Source organism: Somniosus microcephalus, chromosome 6 (genome assembly GCF_052327205.1).
Source record: "Somniosus microcephalus isolate GS21.2 chromosome 6, FLI_Smic_1.0, whole genome shotgun sequence".
NCBI classification, from domain to species: domain Eukaryota; kingdom Metazoa; phylum Chordata; class Chondrichthyes; order Squaliformes; family Somniosidae; genus Somniosus; species Somniosus microcephalus.
This window is the reverse complement of record NC_140992.1, coordinates 134358749-134373012: the sequence shown is the minus strand read 5'-3', so window position 1 is coordinate 134373012 and position 14264 is coordinate 134358749. Positions and strand designations below refer to the sequence as shown.

Below are 14264 nucleotides of genomic sequence, written 5' to 3'. Positions count from 1 at the left end.
TAATCACTCGCTGCTTAACAGTTTTTCCTCATGTTGCCTTTGGTTCTTTTGCCAATCACCTTAAATCTGCGTCCTCCCGTTCTCGACCCTTCTGCCAATGGGAACAGTTTCTCTCTATCTACTTTTGTCTAGACCCCTCATGATTTTGAACATCTCTATCAAATCTTCTATCAATCTTCTCTGCTCTAAGGAGAACAAACCCATGTTTTCCAGTCTCTCCACGTAACTGAAGTCCCTCATCCCTGGAATCATTCTCGTAAATCTTTTCTGCACCCTCTCTAAGGCCTTCCCATCCTTCCTAAAGTGCGGTGCCCAGAATTGGAGACAATACTCCAGTTGAGGCCGAACCAGTAGTTTACAAAGGTTCATCATAACTTCCTTGCTTTTGTACTCTTTACCACTATTTATGAAGCCCAGGATCCCGTATGCTTTTTAACCACTTTCGCAACCTGCCCTGCCACCTTCAACGATTTGTGCACATATACCCCCAGGTCTCTCTGTTCATGGACCCCCTTAAGAGTTGTACCCTTTAGTTTATATTGCCACTCCTCCTCCTTCCTACCAAAGTGTATCACTTCACACGTTTTTGTGTTAAATTTCATCTGCTACGTGTCCACCCATTCCACCAGCCTGTCTATGTCCTCTTGAAGTCTATCACTATCCTCCTCACTGTTCACTATACTTCCAAGTTTTATGTCTTCTGCAAATTTTGAAATTGTGCCATGTACACCCAAGTCCAAGTCATTAATATATATCAAGAAAAGCAGTGGTCCTAGTACTGACCCATGGGGAACACCACTGTATACCTTCCTCCAGTTCGATGAACAACTGTTCACCACTACTCTCTGTTTCCTGTCACTTAGCCAATTTCGTATCCATGCTGCCACTGTCCCTTGTATTCCATGGGCTTCAACTTTGCTGCCAAGCCTATTATGTGGCACTTTATCAAATGCCTTTTGGAAGTCCATGTAAAGCACATTAACCCCCTCTGTTACCTCATCAAAAAACTCAATTAAGTTAGTTATACATGATTTGCCTCTAACACATCCGTGCTGGTTTTCCTTAATTAATCTACATTTGTCCAAGTGACTGTTAATTTTGTCCCGGATTATCGTTTCTAAAAGCATCCCTGCTACCGAGGTTAAACTGACTGACCTGTAGTTGCTGGGTTTATCCTTGCACCCTTTTTTGATTTAACTTTTGCAATTCTCCAGTCCTCTGCCACCACCCCCGTATCTAAGGAGGGTTGGAAGATTATGGCCAGTACCTCCGCAATTTCTACCTTTACTTCCCTCAGCATCCTAGGATGTATCCCATCTGGTCCTGGTGACTTATCTATATTAAGTACAGCCAGCCTTTCTAGTACCGCCTCCTTATCAATTTTTATCCCATCCAGTATCTCTACCAACCTCTTAAACTATGACTTTGGCAGCATCTTCTTCCTTGGTAAAGACAGATGCAAAGTACTCATTTAGTACCTCAGCCATGCCCTCTGCCTCTATGCGTAGGTCTCCTTTTTGGTCCCTAATTGGCCCACCCCCCTTATTACCCGTTTACTATTTATATGCCTATAGAAGACTTTTGGATTCCCTTTTATGTTAGCTGCTAATCTATTCTCATACTCTCTCTTTGCCCCTCTTATTTCCCTTTTCACTTTCCTTCTGAACTTTCTATATGCAGTCTGGTTCTCACTTGTATTCTCAACTGGACATCTGTCATATGCCCCCTTTTTCTGCTTCACCTTACTCTTTCATCATCTAGGGAGCTCTGACTTTGGTTGCCCTACCTTTCCCCCTCGTGGGAATGTACCTTGACTGTTCCCGAACCATCTCCCCTTCAAAGGCAGCCCATTGTTCGATTACAATTTTGCCTGCCAATCTTTGATTCCAATTTACGGGCCAGATACATTCTCAACCCACTGAAATTGGCCGTCCTCCAATTAAGTATTTTTACTCTAGATTGCTCCCTGTCCTTTTCCATAGCTAATCTAAACCTTATGATACTATGATCAATATTCCCTAAATGTTCCCCTACTGACACTTGCTCTACTTGACCCACCTCATTCCTCAGAACCAGATCCAGCAATGCCTCCTTCCTCGTTGGGCCAGAAACGTACTGATCAAGAAAGTTCTCCTGAACACACTTCAGAAATTCTTCCCCTCTCTGCCTTTTACACTATTATTACTATCCCGGTCTATATTAGGATAGTTGAAGTCCCCCATTATCACTACTCTATAGTTCTTGCACCTCTCTGTAATTTTCCTGCAAATTTGTTCCTCTATATCCTTCCCACTAGTTGGCGGCTGATGGAATATACCTAGTCGTGTAATGGCACCTCTATTTTTCTTAACTCTAACCAAATAGATTCTGTCCATGACCCCTCCAGGACGTCCCCTTTCCCTCCAGCACTACAATATTCTCCTTAATCAATACTGCCACCCCACCACCTTTCTTTCCTTTCCTATCTTTGCTGAACACCTTATATCCAGGAATATTTAGTACCCAATCCTGCCCTTTTATGAGTCAGGTCTCCGTTATCGCCACGACAACATACTCCCATGTGGCTATTTGCAGCTACAGCTCACCAACATTATTTACCACACTTCGTGCATTTACACACATGTACTGTAAACCTATCTTAGACCTTCTTGTATTCTCTTAGTCTGTCCACACCTATTTCTTACTCTAGTTTTGTCTGTCTCTCCCAATCCTTTGTGCACCTTGTTTGTCCCTTTATAATGCTACATTCTGGTACCCATCCCCAGCCACATTAGTTTAAACTCTCCCCAACAGCACTAGCAACCCCCCCTCCCCCCCACTCCACGAGGATATTGGTCCCAGTTCTGTTGAGGTGCAACCCGTTTGGCCTGCACAGGTTCCAGCTCCCCCACAACCGGTCCCAATATCCCAGGAATCTAAAGCCCTCCCTCCTGCACCATCTCTCCAGCCACGCATTCACCTGCTCTATCCTCCTATTTCTATACTCACTAGCTTATGGCTCCGAGAGTAATCCGGAGATTACTACCTTAGAGGTCCTGCTTTTTAATTTATTTCCTAGCTCCCTAAAATCTGCTTGCAGGACCTCATCCCTTTTTCTATCTATGTCGTTGATACTGATATGGTCCACGACCTCTGGCTGTTCACCTCCGCCCCCCCCCCCCCCCCCCACCTCAGAATGTTCTGCAGCCGCTCAGTGACCTGCTTGACCTTGGTACCAGGGAGGCAACGTACCCTCCTGGAATCACATCTGCGGCCGCAGAAACGCTTGTCTGTTCCCCTATCGAATCTCCTATCACTATTGCTTTCCCGATCTTCCTCCTTCCCCCCCCCCCCCCCACCCCCGTATAGCAGAGCTACCTGTGGTGCCGTGGACTTGACTCGTGCTGAAATCCTCAGAGGAACCATCGCCCTCACCAGTTTTCAATACTAAATACTGGTTAGAGAGTGAGATGCACTTGGGGGACTCCTGCGCCCACCTGCCTGGTGCTCTCTCTTTCTGTCGGTTATCCATTCCCTCTCTCTTTGCACACTCTTACGCTGCGAGGTGACCACCTCCTGAAACGTGCTATCCACGAAGCTCTCTGCCTCACAGATGCACCACAGTGACACCAGCTGCTGCTCAAGCTCTGAAACCTGGAGCTCGAGCTCCTCCAGCTGACGACATTTCCTGCACACGTGGTTGTCCAGGACACGGGAAGCGTTCTAGAGTTCCCACATGGCACAAGATGTGCATTCCACGGGACTGATGTGCCCTGCCATGTCTCTACTTAATAGACTATTAACTAACTTAACAGAAGTAAACTTAAGACTTAAAAAAAAAAAAAAATCACCAAAAACCATCACCAGCTACTCACCTATCAGCTCCTTCCCTTGTGCTGTCGTCACATTAGGTTTTTCACCTCGCTCCCTGATGTTCGCGCTCCCTCCAGGCTCTGGGGCCTACCTTTACCTACGGCCGCTCCTCTCACTCTCCCGCAGGTCCGATCTCATGCCTATTAACTTGGAGACCAAATAATCTGTTTTTGTGATGTTGATTGAGGAAAAAATATTGTCTAGGACACTGGGGAGAACTACCCTGTTCTACTTTGAAATAGGGCCATAGGATCTTTTACGTCCACCTGAGAGAGCAGACGGGGCCTCGGTTTAACATCTCATCCGAAAGACGGCACCTCCGACAGTGCAGCATTCCCTCAGTACAGCACACGAGTGTCGGCTTAGATTAAAAAAAATTCATTTGCGGGATGTGGGCATCGCTGGCAAGGCCAACATTTGTTGCCCATCCCTAATTGCCCTTGAGAAGGTGGTGGTGAGCCGTCTTCTTAAACCGCTGCAGTCTGTGTGGTGAGGGCACTCCCACAGTGCTGTTGGGGAGGGAGATCCAGGATTTTGACCCAGTGACGATGAAGGAATGGCAATGTATTTCCAAGTCAGGATGGTGTGCGACTTGGAGGGGAACTTGGAGGTGATGGTGTTCCCATGCGCCTGCTGCCTTTGTCCTTCTAGGTGGTAGAGGTTGCAGGTTTGGGAGGTGCTGTCGAAGAAGCCTTGGTGAGTTGCTGCAGTGCATCTTGTAGATGGTACATACTGCAGCCACGGTGCGCCAGTGGTGGAGAGGATGAATGTTTAAGGTGGTGGATGGGGTGTCAATCAAGCGGGCTGCTTTGTCCTGGATGGTGTCGAGCTTCTTGGGTGTTGTTGGAAGTGCACTCATCCAGGCAAGTGGAGAGTATTCCATCACACTCCTTACTTGTGCCTTGTAGATGGTGGAAAGGCTTTGGGGAGTTAGAAGGTGAGACATTCACTGCAGAATACCCAGTCTCTGACCCACTCTTGTGGCCACGGTATTTATGTAGCTGGTCCAGTTAAGTTTCTCGTCAGTAGTGACCCCCAGCATGTTGATTGTGGGGGATTTGGCGATGGTATTGCTGTTGAATGTCAAGGGGTGGTGGTTTGATTCTCGATGTTGGAGATAGTCATTGCCTAGCACTTGTGTGGCGCGAATGTTATTTGCCACTTAGCAGTCCAAGCCTTAATCTCGTCCAGGTCTTGTTGCATGCGGGCATGGACTGCCTCATTATCTGAGGAGTTGTGAATGGAACTGAACACTGCAGTCATCAGCGAACATCCCCTCATCTGACCTTATGATGGAGGGAAGGCCATTGATGAAGCAGCCAAAGATGTTTGGGCCTAGGACACTGCCCTGATGAACTCCTGCAGCGGTGTCCAAGAGTTGAGATGATTGACCTCCAACAACTACAACCATCTTCCTTTGTGCTAGGTATGACTCCAGCCAGAGGAGAATTTTCCCCCTGATTCCCATTGACTTCAGTGTTACTAGGGCTCCTTGATGCCACACTCTGTCAAATGCTGCCTTGATGTCAAGGGCAGTCGCTCTCACCTCACCTCTGGAATTCGGCTCTTTTATCCATGTTTGGACCAAGGCTGTAATAAGGCCTGGAGCCGAGTGGTCCTGGTGGAACCCAAACTGGGCATCAGTGAGCGGGTTATTGGTCAGTAAGTGTCACTGCTTTTTGTGGACAGGACATACCTGGGCAGTTTTTCACATTGTCGGGTAGATGCCAGTGTTGTAGCACTGGAACAGCTTGGCTGAAGGCGTGGCTAGTTCTGGAGCACAAGTCTTCAGCACTACAGCCGAGATGTTGTCCGGGCCCATAGCCTTTGCTGTATCCAGTGCGCTCAGCCGTTTCTTGATATCGCGAGGAGTGAATCGAATTGGATGAAGACTGGCTTCTGTGATGGTGGGGACTTCAGGAGGAGGTTGATATGGATCACCCACTCGGCATTTCTGGCTGAAGATGGTTGCAAACGCTTCAGCCTTATCTTCTGGACTCCGCCATCATGGAGGATGGGGATGCTCATGGAGGCTCCTCCTCCCGTTAGTTGATTAATTATCCACCACCATTTGTGAATGGATGTGGCAGGACTACAGAGCTTTGATCTGATCCAATGATTGTGAGATCGCTTAGTTCTAACTGTAGCTTGCTGCTTAGCATGAATATAATCCTGTGTTGCAGCTTCTTCAGGTTGGCACATCATTTTTAGGTACGCTTGGTGTTGCTCCTGGCATGCTGTTCTACACTCTTCATTGAACCAGGGTTGATTGCTTGGCTTGATGGTGATGGTAATGGTAGAGTGAGGGATATGCCGGGCCATGAGATGACAGATTGTGGTGGAATGCAATTCTGCTGTTGCTGATGGTTCACAGCGCCTCATGGATGCCCAGTTTTGAGCTGCTAGATATGTTCTGAATTTATCCCATTTAGCACGGTGGTAGTGCCACACAACATGATGGAGGGTGTCCTCAGTGTGAAGATGGGGCTTCGTCTCCACAAGGACTGTGCAGTGGTTACTGCTACCAATGCTGTCATGGACAGATGCATCTGTGACAGGTAGATTGGTGACGACGAGGCCAAATAGGTTTTTCCCTCGTTGATTCTCTCACCACCTGCCGTAGGCCCAGTCTGGCAGGCATGTCCTTCAGGACTCGGCCAGCTCGGTCAGTAGTGGTGCTACCGAGCCAGTCTTGGTGATGGACATTGAAGTCCCCCACCCAGGGTACATTCTGTGCCCTTGCTACTCAGTGCTTCTTCCAAGTAGTGTTCAACATGGCGGAGTACTGATTCATCAGCTGAGGGAGAGCGGTAGGTGGTAATCAGCAGGAGTTTTCCTTGCCCATGTTTGACCTGATGTCATGAGACTTCATGGGGTCCGGAGTCAATGTTGAGGACCTCCAGGGCCACTCCCTCCCTCCTGTATACCACTGTGCCGCCACCTCTGGTGGGTCTGTCCTTCCGGTGGGACAGGACATACCCAGGGATGGTGATGGAGGAGTCTGGGACATTTGCTGAAAGGTATGATTCTGTCAGTATGACTATGTCAGGCTGTTGCTTGACTAGTCTGTGGGACAGCTCTCCCAATGTTGGCACAAGTCCCCAGATGTTAGTGCAGAGGACTTTGCAGGGGTGACTGGACTGGGTGTGCTGTTGTCGTGTCCGAAGTAGGTGCCTAGGTCGATGCCGGGTGGGCTGTCTGGTTTTATTCTTATTAATGTTTTTTGTAGCAGTTTGTTACAACTTGCTAGGCCATTTCAGAGGGCCGTTAAGAGTCAACCACATTGCTATGGGTCTGGATTGTGCTCAAGTCTCTGGAGTGGGACTTGAAATGCAGGGATGTATTTCAAGTCAGACAGTTTAGCTTCATTATGAAGCATCACATTTTATATTATGTTGTGCCCGTTTGGGTGTTAAAGAGAGAGACATAAAACCAGGTTGATGCCCCATGTGCTTGCGTTTCTTTCCCATTTCGCTGTGCTCCTAATGGGACGTAGTTTTCATCAGAAACCTTTGAATACGCGTCCATGAAGAGAGCTGCTAAGTCTATGAAACTTTTATTGTATTGAAACCAGTGAAAGTTTAATATTGTTTTGCTGTTTTATCTGGTGATTTAACTTGTTGTATTTCTTTCTTTCAATAATTCATAGTTTAACCTGAAATGTTTGGTCTGTTTATGTGGTGTGTTTCCACCTATCCGAGAGGTCAGGAGTATGTGGTAGCATCCCATACTATTTCCAGTGCATGCCCCAATAGTATGAATGTAGATGGTGCACCCTACATATTATTCCAAAAATAATTGGAGGGAGAGGGAGGTCCCTGAGCACTGATGCTAATGCATAGCCTTGATTGAAGCTGACTGACTGATGGAAATCAAGCCTTTGTTGTAATGGAGCAGGCCAGCCTATCTTCCCTCAGACAATCTGGCTTCTGACAGATTATCCCTGAACTGCAGTGACCACTTTGTATTGTGGCCTACATTGTGTCACATGGGAAGGGTTGAGCAACCTGGCACACAGTTTCCATGCCTTTAGGTTGGGTCACATATTTTAAATGGACTGGGGAGAAATGGTTCAAGTACAAATCCAAGGGAGACGTTTTAATTATGGGGTGGCTGTAACGATGGAATTGGGGGAAATGCTCTTAAGTACAAAATGGCAGTGTGTTAGTTGACACAATGATAACTATTCTGATACAGTACTGTGACCTTCCAAGAAGAGATGGCAAAAGAGATGGCAACGATGTATCTGGGAAGCAGACTGAGTGACAGTATCTGGGTGATGCTGGGTGCAGAGCTGGTGTCTGGGTGATGCAGTGTGATGGTGCTGTGTCTGGGTGATGGGTGGCGGTGCTGTGTCTGGACGCTGCAGTGTGGCGGTGATGTGTCTGGGCGCAGTGCTGTGTCTGGGTGATGTTGGGTGGCGGTGCTGTGTCTGGACGCTGCAGAGTGGCCATGCCATGTCTGGGCGCAGTGCTGTGTCTGGGTGATGTTGGGTGGCATGGCTATGACTGGTATGAGTGAGTTTGGTGCTGTGACTGGGTGGCATTCTTTATACGGGTATTGTTGAGGTGATGTTGGGTGGCATGGCTATGACTGGTATGAGTGAGTTGGTGCTGTGACTGGGTGAGTTGATGCTTGAAGTTACAGCACTATTTAACAAATCTGAGGTTCTCATTGCATTTGCTGTTCATTTTGTACTGAATTCCAGTTCAGTGTTGGCATTTAAGATATTTAAGGCATTGGTACCAATACACTATGTTGGAAAAAATGACTGCAGCCAATTCACTTAAATATGATTACCATAACCTTGTGTATGATGCTCTGAATTAATTGGCCCAAATTGCTCCCACCACCAGTGATAGACTGTAGCTTCTGCTTAATCTTGTAAAGCTCGAAATACTTTGCGGACCGAACCCAAGTTTGGAAGGACAAAATCTAAGACTGCATTCCTGAGCAATCTGTCACAGTTCAGTAGCTGTGGTATGAAGCGTTCACACTTTAGTGGTGATTGGTGGGGGATGCGCGGAGAAACTCTTGCAGTTTTGCTGTATGCAAATGTCATGTGATGACTTCTTGCTGACAGCACCACAGTGCTGACGTACTGTGCATTTATTTTACATTTATTCCATGAGAACTTCCAGTTGGTGTGTTAACTGTGTTAGTGTTGTGTCTCTAATTGTTGGGTGTTCTCTTGCTCAGGGTGCCGTGCTGACAGTGTGTTACAGAGGAGGATGGGAAAGAGGCGGTGCCTTCAAGCGGAGCCAACGCTCGAGCAGAAGATAGCAGCAGGGTGCTGCGGAGTGAAGAAGCCCAAGCTATCGGGCAGCAATGTGCACAACCAGCTGAACCACCCTGGCACGGGCCTAGGCTGTGGCTCGGTGCCTGGCCTGCAGTCTGGAACAGCCCTGGGGAACCACCACAACCACAGCCAGAACCACAACTACAGCCAAAACCATTGCGAGAGGAACAACCGGGAGAGCAATGGAAACCTGAACTCCTTGAACTCTGCACTCAGCCCTGTGACCGGGCTGAGCACAGTGGGAAGCCGTCCGAACGGGACTGGGCTCAGTGGGACCAGTGGAGTGAATGTGAGGAACTTGGTGGTGACCGCAGAGATGTGCTGCTACTGCTTTGATGTGTTGTACTGTCATCTGTACGGATTCCCACTGCCCCGATCACCCAGGTTCACCAATGACCCATAGTGAGTACTGCAGGATAAGGATAGTCGATATACTACTCATTGTAGAGAGGAGCAAACACTTCCCCATTGATGCTGCCCATTTAGGGACATTAGTGAAGAGTGAGGGTAAGTCCCCTCGTGAAATATCAAATGAATAAGTTTAAAAGAAAATCAATAAGGGATTAAGTGGCATGCTGTCCTTTTAGCTCTTGTGCCTGGCTCCAATACAAGCTGAAGGATTCCTCTCTGGATGATTAAGTGGTGCAGTGGGTTAGATCGCTGCTATGTGTACTATTGGCCTGTGCTCCTCCGGTTTCCATATAGTGAGTGCCGATTGGCCAGGATATCATTGGGGGAGGCGGTGAGTCAGTCACGCCGCTTACCCTGCAGCTCCTTGCAGCCAGTTCAATAGCAGTACTGTATCGCCAACTCTTGCCGGTCCTTTCTTTCAGGGGGTGTTTGGTGATGCTCTTTAGACCCAGTGCAACAATCTGTGGCAGAGACATTTGGCTGCAGTGTAACTACCATTGCTCAAGTCATTTGGATGCAGTTCAGTGACCAGCACTGCGGTTATGATTTACAGCTCAGGGACTGGCACAGAGGCTATTTCGAAGCTGTCTGGTGACCAGTGCCAAGGCCATTTAGATGCAATATACTCAACTCTTTGAAAAAAAATCTACGGGGAGATCAGATGGAGGTGTTTTAGATTATGAATAGGCTCGATAAGTTGAGGTTATCTTGCTGTATAAAGAAGTCCAGAACCAGAGATGTAAATGAAAGATAATGAGAACAAAAGTAAACGGGCAATTCAAAGAGAATTTCTTCCCAAAAACCACTGAGCCACATTAATACTTTGGACAGATGTTCTTCTGCCTGCAATACTTTACTCTGTTGGTTGTAATTTGGGTTCAACTGAGACAATGCGATGAAAGTTTAGACTCCTGATGTTAAGTGTCTGAGCCCGGGTAAGTTCGGGCAATCTCAGTGCACTTCTTCTGGAGAAAAGTTTATAACACTAAACACTTCTGATTTAATCTTCGTGAGAGCCTGAAAAAGTCATACTGGTTTATTAAAAGGAAGTTTCCCACACTGGATCCAGACACATCACCGAGCGAGTCCAGTGGGAAATCTGGACAGGCTCTAAGCCGTGGCCTTTGAGTGCATTATTCCTCAGGTTTTGATTAACAGTTTTCAGGTTGTGACGGGCGGAGATAAGAAAAGTTGGAATGGTTCAATTCTCACTGGCCACTGTAAACACAATGAATCATAGAAAGTTACAGTATGGAAGGAGGCCATTTCGGCCCATCGTGTCCACGCCGGCCAACAAAGAGCTATCCAGCCTAATCCCTCTTCCCAGCTCTTGGTCTGTAGCCCTGCAGGTTAGTGCATCCCAAGTGCACATCCAAGTACTTTTTAAATGTGGTTAGGGTTTCTGCCTCTAGCACCCTTTCAGGCAGTGAGTTCCAGACCTCCACAACCTTCTGGGTGAAGAAATTTTCTCTCAAATCCCCTCTAAACCTTCCACCAATTACTTTAAATCTGTGCCCCCTGGTTTTTGACCCCTTTGCTAAGGGAAATAGGTTCTTTCTATCCACTTTATCTAGGCCCCTCATAATTTTATACACCTCAATAAAGTCTCCCCTCAGCCTCCTCTGTTCCAAGGAAAACAAACCCAGCCTATCCAGTCTTTCCTCATAGCTAAGATTCTCTACTCCCGGCAACATCCTTGTAAATCTCCTCTGTACCCTCCCTAGTGCAATCACATCTTTCCTGTAATGTGGTGACCAGAACTGCATGCAGTACTCTAGCTTAGGCCTAACTAGTGTTTTATACAGTTGAAGCATAACCCCCCTGCTCTTGTATTCTATGCCACGGCTAATAAATGCAAGCATTCCGTATGCCTTCTTAACAAGGCATGGATTCAGAAAAGTTCAGATGATTGAAAGCCCCCTGTTTGTTGGGTTTTGTTTGCACTGACTGGATTATGAGGTTGGAGACCTGACAGATATAAATGCTAGCAGGCACTGCACCACAGGCAAATGTGTAACAGTTACATTCCCAGCCACCTGCCTGCTGTCTCCCCCAGGCACCGCTCGAGTGGTTCTTACTGTATATACCTGTAACTCTGCTGCTGCGGCCCTGCATCTAAAATTGGAGGAAAAAAAGCTGCTCCTTTTTTATTGTTAAAAAAGCCCTGTGCAGTAATTAGCCGTGCTGCATGTGTTTGGTGACATGGGCAGATTCTTTTTCAAAAAGGACGTATCTTTTCCCTTTGTGCTTATTTTAATCACTTGGCAGCAGGAGTTAAGCTATTGGTTTTGCATAAGGCACTTGAATGGCGATTGTGATGGTGACACCAGCAATGGTCCCCGTAAGCTGCGCTTTGTTCTGCGCAGCCTGTTTCTTTTAGTGTGCGGTCCCTTTAAATTTCCGCGCAGGTGCGGTATTTACAAAGCAGAAACCAGTGAGCGGCTTGCGCAGGAGCTTTCCCATTATTGTGCGGCTGCGTAGCTTAGAGGGGACACTGAACACCAGGCATGTTTCTCTCCCTCTGGCGGAGAAAGCACAGAGCCGTAGAAATTGATTCAAAAGGAAGAACTTAACATTTGTTTGAAGTGTCTCTGTATTGAATGTTCCCAGGCTAGTGTGTGTGAGTGCGTGTTGCACTTGCTGCTCTAATTCCACTGTTACAGCTCCATCACTGCTGACTGCCCTCTGGTACCTGGGTCAGTTTACCTTTGGAAGCCTGAACAGTGAGTGTAGGAAAGCTATCCAACTGTGAAAGGCATCATGCCGTTAGCTGAAGGGCACATGTGCACCTTTCAGTGGTGGATCATGATCCAGAGTGGCACTGTGGCTAGTGTTGCCCTCCATCACTAGCAAAGAGGCTCTGAAGTCAATTATAGTATGCTTGTAGCTGAATTCAGGTAACAGTGCAGACCAGGTGTCAAACATGGGCTCTTCCTGGTCCTTCCCTGTTTACCCACTGAACTTTTGAAAGATATTCGGGGCTAGATTTTTAAAAATGAAAGTGCCATTGACCCTGTTCTATCTCTTGTAATGGGCTTGCACAAGTTTCACTATTGTAATAAAAACAGAAAATGCTGGAAATACTCAGCAGGTCAGGCAGCATCTGTGGAGAGAGAAACAGAGTTAATGTTTCTTATCAGCGACTTTTCATCAGAACTGTTCATTGACCTGAAACGTTAACTCTGTTTCTTTCTCCACAGTTGCTGCCTGACGTGCTGAGTATTTCCAGCATTTTCTGTATTTATTTCAGATTTCCAGCATCTGCAGTATTTTGCTTTTGTTTCACTATTGTAGATTGACTGTAAGCAGTTGAATTGTAGTTTACAGTCCTTGCTTTAACCTGATATGCTTAAACATTACTTAGATTTTGAGACGTAACAACAATAGATTTTTGAGGGTCACTCAGGTCAGGATTGTATCTTGTTCAAAGCACTCGGATCCTAGCGACGTTTTCAAGGGGCTGTCATGTACGATGGGTGCTAAAGGACCAGGTTTCTGTCACTGGAGTTAGATCTCAATTTAATCCTGTGGGTGTTACCCTGTGTGGAATTTTCCACTCTGCTAGGGCATCAAAACGTTGCTTCCAGTTCTGCAACAACATAGTATGAGGAAGTTTATTTGGAGGGGTCCACAGCTAAAGTTATTGTTACAAGTTTTGGGCTGGATTAGATATTCTCTCGGGTGCAGTGGCACTGGTCACTCCCATAAGTGGTCTGAGCCTCTATTGTGCCCATACTGCCCAATATCATAATGGCATAACCTAGGAGTGTAACATTCAAAGAAAAGAAAGCGCCTTTCTCAACGTCAGGATGTCCCAAAGCGCTTTACGGCCTTTGATGTACTTTTGAAGTGTAGTCACTGTTGTAATGTAGGAAATGCGGCAGCCAATTTATGCACAGCAGGATCCCTCAAACAGCAATGCGATAATGACCAGATAGTCTGTTTTAATGATTTTGGTCAAGGGATAAATATTGGCCAAGACTCCAGGGACAACTCCTCTGCTCTTCTTCAAAGTCGTGCTGTGGGATCTTTTGCATTCAACAGAGTGGACAGAATGGACTTCGATTTAACGTCTCAGCCAAAAGTCAGCTCCTCCAACAGTGCAGCACTCATCAGTACTGTACTGGAATGTTGGCCTAGATTTTTGTGCTTGTGTCTCTGGAGCGGGACTTGAACCCATAATCTTCTGACTTAGAGGTGAGGGTGCTGCCACTGAGCCATGGCTGATGAGGTCTCTCGTGGTCTGAACTGGATATCATGTCTTTCTCACATGACCTTATTCACTCTTATCCAATCTTTTTGAAGACGGACTGAGAAACACTAGTGATAAGAGGCCAGGTGTGAATCGTTAACCTGCCTTATTTCACAGACAGCATGAGTACAGTAGTATGGTGGTTATGTTACTGAACTAGTTACCTAGAGGTCTGGACTAATGATCCTGGGAACATTAGTTCAAATCCCTCCCACAGTTTAAGAATTTGAATTCAGTTAAAAATCTGGCAACAAAAAGCTGGTGTCAGGAAAAGTGACCATGAAGCTGTCAGATTGTCGTGAAAACCCAACTGGCTCACTAATGTCCTTTTTAGAGAAGGAAACCTGCCGTCCTTACCTGGTCTGGCCTATATGTGACTCTGGTCCCACACCAAGATGATTGACTCTGAACTGCCCTCTAAAGTGGTCTAGCAAGTCATTCAGTTGCATC

General features: G+C 46.7%; 1 protein-coding gene across 3 annotated transcripts in view; it reads left to right on the top strand.

Annotated features, from left to right (window-relative positions):
* Positions 1 to 14264, top strand: part of LOC147116085 (AMMECR1-like protein) — an 85128-nt gene that overhangs the window by 40036 nt on the left and 30828 nt on the right. For all 3 annotated transcript variants that reach the window (XM_085990795.1, XM_085990797.1, XM_085990798.1), the window contains one exon: positions 9052 to 9553. In XM_085990795.1, the coding sequence (XP_085846921.1) occupies positions 9052 to 9553 (502 nt within the window). The remainder of the gene's footprint in view (positions 1 to 9051; positions 9554 to 14264) is intronic.